Source organism: Zootoca vivipara, chromosome 8, assembly GCF_963506605.1.
Source record: "Zootoca vivipara chromosome 8, rZooViv1.1, whole genome shotgun sequence".
In the NCBI taxonomy this organism is placed as follows: Eukaryota; Metazoa; Chordata; class Lepidosauria; order Squamata; family Lacertidae; genus Zootoca; species Zootoca vivipara.
Genome location: NC_083283.1, coordinates 29,178,971 through 29,186,669, shown reverse-complemented (window position 1 = coordinate 29,186,669; position 7,699 = coordinate 29,178,971). Strand labels below are relative to the sequence as shown.

General features: G+C 47.1%; 1 protein-coding gene across 1 annotated transcript; it reads right to left on the bottom strand.

The window, feature by feature from the left end:
* Positions 1–202: 202 nt before the first annotated feature.
* On the bottom strand, positions 203–7,331 carry HEY1 (hes related family bHLH transcription factor with YRPW motif 1). The gene is made up of 5 exons (XM_035126141.2): positions 6,996–7,331; positions 6,077–6,152; positions 5,906–5,989; positions 5,669–5,750; positions 203–4,230 (listed from the first exon to the last, which is right to left on the bottom strand). Exons 1-5 carry the CDS (start codon positions 7,085–7,087, stop codon positions 3,644–3,646), a joined length of 921 nt encoding a protein of 306 aa, XP_034982032.1. The 5' UTR covers positions 7,088–7,331; the 3' UTR covers positions 203–3,643.
* Between the last annotated feature and the right edge of the window lie 368 nt (positions 7,332–7,699).

The window sequence follows — 7,699 nt, the reverse complement described above, 5'->3', positions numbered from 1 at the left end:
ACGTTGGGGAAAGCCACCCTACAAAGATTGTTGTAGGCAGGTAAGAGAGACAAATTATATTGCTGGATTAACATGCTACTTAAAGCAACCAGGTGCACACCAATATTCTTCCAATTGGCACCATTCCATTGGAATAGGTAACTGGCAACCTTAATGAGATTTTTTTTAAAAAATTTATCAGGAGTGGGGAACCTGTGGCCCTCCAGATGTTGTTTGACTAAAACATCTATCGTGCTCAGCCATTGGCAATGCTGGCTGGTGTGGAGCCAAACAACCCTATTCTAGGTATACCCACCCTGTGTCATGTGCCATAGTTTCAGTGAACCAAGACAATACTGAGCAATTTGGGGAATCTCCCTCATATGTTCCTGTAGAATGAGATTGTCAGCTCATTTCCTAAACATGCAGGTGCTGCCTTAAGTAACTATACAATAAGCAGAAATCCAGCCTGTGGAACTCATGTCACATACTTGCAATGAAGCAACCATGTTTATTTAATTTCTTTATGCCACTTTGTAGGGTGGGAGATGGGGGACACTTTGCAGGGGAAATACCTCACATTCATCATGGAAGACCAGAAGGTTTCAGAACAGCAATAAGGAAAGTAGCCTAGTTCACATTGGGTTTCAGTGCCACCCACCAACTACAGACCTGCCTATCCCTGGCAAGTGGGCCCCCCCAAATTCCACAACCAAAAGGAATGCGGCCCTCAACATGAAACGTCTGCCCACCCCTGGAACAAAGCTCCCCCATGTACAAGTTGCAAAAGGCAAGGTCTCCAATTCAGCACACAAGGTTTTGCACAATCAGCTGTACAGGGTTTGTTAAAACCTTCAGAATAATAAGTGAAGCTGGGGCAGTAGGTTAAACCAGATTTTCTGTCTCTTACATCCCACCCAACACTGAACATGTGAACAGTGCTCTCCTCTTCTATTGCATAAATGAACTATCAAATTTTCAGTTATTTTTAATGCCTGCTTCATGAATAATGTCTAGAAATATCACTTCACAGGCCAAAATTCGAAAACAGAACAGTAAAACAGAAGATGCAATGAATAGTACACTTAAAGCAACACACACAAAGGTAATTATACCATAATCTGTTTAAAACACCCTTTTCCTCTCATGTAGCTAGACAAACTTGCCAGTCAACTTTTTTTTGTTCTCAATTCTTTTATTTAGGCACAATGCAAATACAAAAATTGATCAAATCCAATTTGGTGGAGCCCTCTTTAGAATAGTCATTTAAAGGAACAAGCCTGTTGAGAATAGATAGGGATACTCTTCAGATTACCCTCTGGAGTTCATTTTAAGCCCTACAAAAATGCAGTGACTACTTTTCTGCACAGTATGTATATACATCACAGCAATCGATTTTGTGGTTATCCAGAACTGCTGCTCACCTGGCTTTTGCCCTGGGATGCTGGATCACTGTACAGTACTACAAAATCCCACATTCTGTGATGTGAAAACTATAAACATACAAGAAGGATAAAGTATGCAGATTTAGACAAACTGAACCATGATTCAGTATCTTAATTTTGGTTGTATTTTTTTAAAAACATAGAATAATCACTTTTGTTTTCTCCAGTTTTGCTTGCTCTGAACAGAACATTATGCAACAGTAGAAATGCAGGGTCAAGAAACATTAGTGAAGAGCCCTGGGAGGCAACTAAAACTTGTGCTGGACCAAATTTTCACTTCTCAACTAATGGAAAGCCGTATAAAGCCTTCAAGTTTCTATGTACTGGAGAGCAGCTCTTTATGCAGTTTTGGGTTGTTGTTGTTTTAATGCTGAAACTTGCTTAAAAAAAAAACTTTGCTCAAGTTTTCTCAAAGGAACTATTAGATTCTATGTCAGCGGCCATGTTTTCCAATCAGTTATGACCACAACATTACAGCTTTTTATGGGATAGAGCTAAGTGTGTGATGAATGCCTGCCGAATTGCAACCTACAAACACACCAATAAAGCACGGGACAAGGAACTGTGGCTTTCCCCACCTATTCTGCCCCTTGTCCATCCAGCTATCCCAGGCTTCCTCAAACTTGGCCCTCCAGATATTTTTGGCCTACAACTCCCATCATCCCTAGCTAGCAGGACCAGTGGTCAGGGATGGTGGGAACTGTAGTCTCATAACATCTGGAGGGCCAAGTTTGAGGAAGCCTGAGCTATCCCATACCTGCAGGACTATTTACATGTCTAGTCAAGAAAGGCAAGGCAGACTATAGGGCATGGGAGAACAGTTGGAAACCACCAGAGCTACTGCATCTCATGCTTTATTGGCTCATTTAACGGGGGACACATGCAGGAGCTGGATCCAGCCAAAGATAGTTGGTCCCATTGAAATAAATATGAAAAGGTTGGGTAGTGTCCACCGTTAGTCATCCTCAGAATAGACCCAGTGAAATTTATGGACACGACTCATTTCGGTGGGTCTAATCTGAACAGAATAAAGTTGGACACAACTCTTTGTCATCATGACTCACGCCAAGTGCCACTGAATGAAACCCAAGTGCAACCAACTTAATTTAGATGCAACTCCTGTTCTCTGGATTGAAACTTGGCACATCTGCTTGCAGGAACTTGAGTTGAAGACACATCCTACGTTCCAGCAACATGGCAGGTGATGGTCTCTGTCCCCACATCCCCAAACCTAGCACAATCTACCCCCAAAGCTCTAATGTTTAAAATCCCTCCATCTTAAATAGCAAAACAAAAAACATCCAGTGGATTGGAGCCGGACGAAGTTGGTTGAACTTAGTTGCAATGGTAAAAGCTTCTAGAATTAGGATTTGGCCTGCAACCTTTTAGTGTTGTTTGCCCCAATGGAAGAAAATCGCAACGAAATTTGGCACAAGAAACAGAACAGTGATTCTGCAATGGGGATAAATATACCTATTGGGGAGCAGGATAAACTTGCAAGGCAGATTGAATCACCGCACTAGTCACAGAAATATTCTATTCTTCTTAGAATACTGATGGAGAACCAGAGACCCTCAAGGTATTGCTTTAGTAGAGCTCCTATCATCCCCTGAACATTAGCCATGCTGGCTGGGGCTGATGGGAGCTGGAAGGTCATCATCATCATCATCATCCAGAAGCCCACAGGTCCACCACCAACATCTGAGATAAAGCTGGTCCATCTGATTTGTCAACGCTTTTGCTCAGAAATACAAACGTCAAAACATAGTTTACAAACAATTTCTCCATTGAAAAACATCTCAGTATCACAAAACCCCCACAACCAAACAAAAATGTGAGTTAAGGCTCTGTTGGGGGGTGGGGAGATAGACAAAAATTCTACTCTTTAAAAAAAAGATCCAGTGTTTTCAGACAAACAGGATCATTTGAGAAATGCCACTAAGATAACAAACGAGTCAGCAAAATTCTATTTTATTATCATTTTTAAATTAACATCTATGAAGATTTTACAAAAAAAAAATATGGATAAACTTCTGGCAACTGCTGCTTTTTTAAAATCTGCTAATAGAAAGCAGGGTGGGGAGAAACCTTTTCTTTGTACAAACTCTGTTAAAACTGGAACTGTACCTTTTGATAACAAACTGTTAAAAGGAGTTCAGATGCCCCAGCTCAGCTGGCTATTTTACAGACAACGCACCCCTTCACCACCCTGCTAGTTCTTAAAATGCACCAATCTCCGTTCCCCATGGTCTGTAAGGTTTGCCAAGGCCGGCTGACTGTACCGGTGTAGACGGGCTGAGAGCATTGGGAGACAACAGATGGAACGAACTAAAAGAAAAGGGGAATGCAGACAGGGAAGCCATGGAAGACAGCAAGGGAGGAGAGAGTTTAGAAGCTGAAGTGACCACGGGAAGCACTGGTCCAATGCTGCCATTAGGGGGTGCTCTCAGTGAAGATGATTCAGCATGGGGAGCCCCACTTCTGCTGTGGTGATGATGACCTTCTGTGGAAGTTGCGCTGCCGCTCGTAGTAGTATGCCCGTTCTGAGGCAGCAGTAATGGGTGGGAGATGTGGGGATGATGTCCAAAGGCACTGCCCCAAGGGATGTGTCCAAGCCCTGTATGGGAACTGCTTGCAGCTTCCCTCTGAGAGGCATAATTATTCAGGTGAGACACAAGACGGACACGGAGAGGATCAGAAGTGTCCAGACCTTCGATGATGCTCAGGTAGCGGGCAACTTCGGCCAAACACTCTCGGAAGCCCAGACTTCGATAGTCCATAGCAAGAGCGTGAGCATCAAAGTAGCCTAGAAGAAAGGAACAGAAGGAAGAGTGATGTCTTGAGCATGGGCAGCTCTTTCCATTCCTCATTTGTGGTCGTCTCTCTCAAAAAGATGCCCCACTAAAGATGTGCTACTCCACATTCACTTTATAGAAACCCATGAGCAATAGAAATATTGATCAGACCGTCATGAAGCAAAGTGTCTGGCAAGTACACTTCATGTCTCAATGTGACTGTGCCCATAATTTTGATTTTATTTTATATTCCACCTTTCTTCCACCATGGAACCCAAGGCAACATAAGTGGTTATTTCGAGAAGCCAAATCTCATGAATGAGAACAGGATCTAGAATTCAGTGATCTGCTCCAAGTCCACACACACCCAACCTCAAAACAGCCAATAAGCATTTGTGATGTTCTCAGCAAAGAGTCTAAGCGCCAGTTAAAATTCCACAATCAATCAAGATACTCTGAAGCACAAACTCCAGGGTTTCTATGGGATTGTTCTGCAGTTACTGGGTTATGAAGTACAGTCCAAGATTTGCTGCTACTATCCACCAGTATATAGTTTATTACAAGCTTAGTAACAGCATATTAAACATTTGGAATGACTACTATATAGATATATACACACATGCTGTTCTCTTCTCCCGTACCTCTCGTACCATGGCATACAATTATTTTGTTAAATGTATGTCCTGTCTTTTGGCCCATCAGGAGCCTTCAATGTGGCTTACAGATTATAATCTTAGCAGCTCAGCTACCAACAGCCTTTAAGATACTAGAACAAAATGAAAAATACTAAATGGCTGAGACAGTGACACGTACATGAGATCCAGTGTCTTTGGCACACAGGAATTAGCTGAAGATTCCTGCACCCAAAGGGAAATCATGCACAGCCGGATCCTTCACAAACTTAATTGGCTGTACTTTCCACTGAAGTTAGCAAACGAACACAAAATTGTGCTTGCCAAACACAAACACTTCCTGCCCTTCAGGTGAGATCCACAACTTTTACCATTTAGAGTTTAGACTGCTAGGTAGTAAGCAGGCTGCAGATGTGCTGCTAGCAAAAGCTCATAGAGGGTGGCTAAATTTTGAACAAATCCCACACACAGTGGGACCTGCAATGAGATGTTGCAGTGTCGCATGCTTCCACTCACAGTTTCAGCCATGCTTTTTCCAGGATACTCCAATCCATTCCCCTTCTTTGCCCACTCCTCCCTGCAACAGTCAGTCAACATCCCATGCCCATTCCTCCCTGAGCTGTTGTGGAAGGACACCCCCCCCACACACACACACCCCTTAAGGGCTTTCCCTGTTTTTTTAGTGCTTCCAGAAACCTTGGGGCTTCCCCAAGCTCAACAATGATGCTTTGCTTTGGCTATGTAGAGAACCACACTCAGAAAATCTGATCGGGATTAGTATACAGAATTGACTTCCATGCCAGGTTAAGGACCTTACCTTTCCCCCCTGCTGTGTGCAACATTTTCAGGTGATCCACAGTCATCTGCAGGATTTCAGCTTTCTCCAGTTTAGCTGATCCCTAAGAAATTGAAGGCAAAGATCAGCACAAAGGCAGCTGGATTCAAGCCAAGGGAAGGAAGCAGCACAGAAATAGCACATTGTTGCCTAATAATACTGCACCGAGTTGCAGCATCCCACCCCTCACACACACACAGAGGGCTGCCTCAAAATTACCTGCTTTTCAAAAGCACTAGGCACCAGCCTCCTCAGCTCTGATAAGCTATTGTTGATCCGATCCCTGCGACGTTTTTCAATAATCTGAAAGGGAAGCAGCAATATTTTTCAGGGGGGCTTCAAGCAGAGCAGAAAGAGAAGGGACTTCAAGCACAGCAGAAAGAGACCTACCCCCCTGCGTCTTTTCCGAGCCAGAATTTGGGAAGTGGTGGTTGGAGACATCGAACCTGGAGCGGAGCTCAAGTTTCTGAAACCAGCAAGAAAGAAATCAGGCGTCAATACTGAGAAGGTACAGAAAAGGAGTGAGGTTGGGGAGCAGTGATTTCCACAAGAAACAATTGGAAAGCCTGTAGGCACAGAAATAGTTGTAGCACAGAAACGCCTGGATAATCCCAGGTAACCCAGGCAGTGCCAAATGCAGGGCATGGGCAGCAGACAATGGAGCATGGTTTAATTTGTGCGAAGACCCATCCTTTTCCTCCTGTTTTCAATGCCAAGATTTGCCGTCTGGCCCTGTGCCACCAAGCAAGTGTGTGTCAGGTTGCAGCCACAGTCTTCCGGAAAATTGAGAAGACGGAGTGTATGCAGAGTGCCTTTCCTTCGCCACCAAATGAATCTAGCCAGAAGCACCCTCCTCTCCTTAAAAATAAAGGCGTCCAAATCAAAAGGGTGAGATCCGTCGCCCCACCCGATTCCCCGTATGTTTTGTTTTAATACACCAACAAATTCACTAGGAAATAAATCGAGTGTAATTATGGAACCGGCTTTTTAGCAAAAGGGAGCCAAGGGGCTGTATCGGATTCGGTAGCGCATGGTTGCTCTGAATTAACTCCCGCTGGGCGTGACCGGGCTTACTCCCGGGTAAGTGCGCACAGGATCGAAGCAGCAGCAGGGGCGGCCGCGGAGATGGCTGTCTCTGCGTGTCAGCAGCGGGAGTTTGCCTGCCCGGAGCTACAGCTTCAACCCTGCACCTGGCACAGACCAACTCGGAGCAAGTGCCGCTGCTGTGCCACGGGCTGGGGACCCCTCTCGGCCTACCGCACACGGGCAGGCAGTGCTTCCCCGCGGCCCGACCCCCCAGCACCCTCACCCATTCTCGTCTCCGCTCTCCTTCTCCACCTCGATGGGCTCATCCAGCTCCTCGCTGTCGGAGGAGCTGTAGTCCGGGTGCGACCGCTTCATGTTGCTGTCGCTGCTGCTGCTGCCGGCTCCCTCTAAACCACCGTCCGGAATGGGGAGGGGAGGTCCTGCTCCTGCTGCCCGCCTGGTGCGAACGAGCGGCGATTCCCCGGTGCCAGCTCAGCGCGCCCTCTGCTCCCACCGCCGACGCCGCTCGCCCTCTGGCTCCGTCTCCCCCATCGCGTTCCCACGCTTCGCCTCTTACCCGGGGGAGGGGCAGCCTGGGAGGCGCGCCAAGCGCTCCCGGCTCCAGGCAACTCCGAGCAGCCGACATACCGTCCCGGCGCCTCCGATTGGCTGCGCCCCCGCCGCCCTGAGCCAATGGCCGCCGACTCAGGGAGATACTCGACGGCACGCCCTCTCTCCCACCGCCACTCATTGGCTGGGAGCTTTCGGATTTGCCACACGGCCGCGTTCGAAGCTCCTCTCCCGTTCCCTCCTCCGCCTCCGCCTCCTCCGCCCACGCCGACCTCCCCGCGCTTGTGCAACTGGCTGGGCTCGGGGCCAGTTGGGGGCCTGCGGAGCCACACGCGTGGCCGGGCGGCCGTGGGAAAGTTGCTCTGTGCCCGGCTGGCGGCCAAGCGGGGCCGGCGGCGGCGGCACTGAGCGGGGCGT

Bases quoted from the DNA above. Each gene is read 5' to 3' on its own strand.
- HEY1 (XM_035126141.2), bottom strand. From the start codon at position 7,087: ATGAAGCGGTCGCACCCGGACTACAGCTCCTCCGACAGCGAGGAGCTG. The intron at 6,153-6,995 runs GTGAGGGTGCTG...TGCTGGTTTCAG, and splicing joins GAGAGCGGAGACGAGAATGG to AAACTTGAGCTCCGCTCCAG. The intron at 5,751-5,905 runs GTAATTTTGAGG...TCAATTTCTTAG, and splicing joins CTAGTGCTTTTGAAAAGCAG to GGATCAGCTAAACTGGAGAA.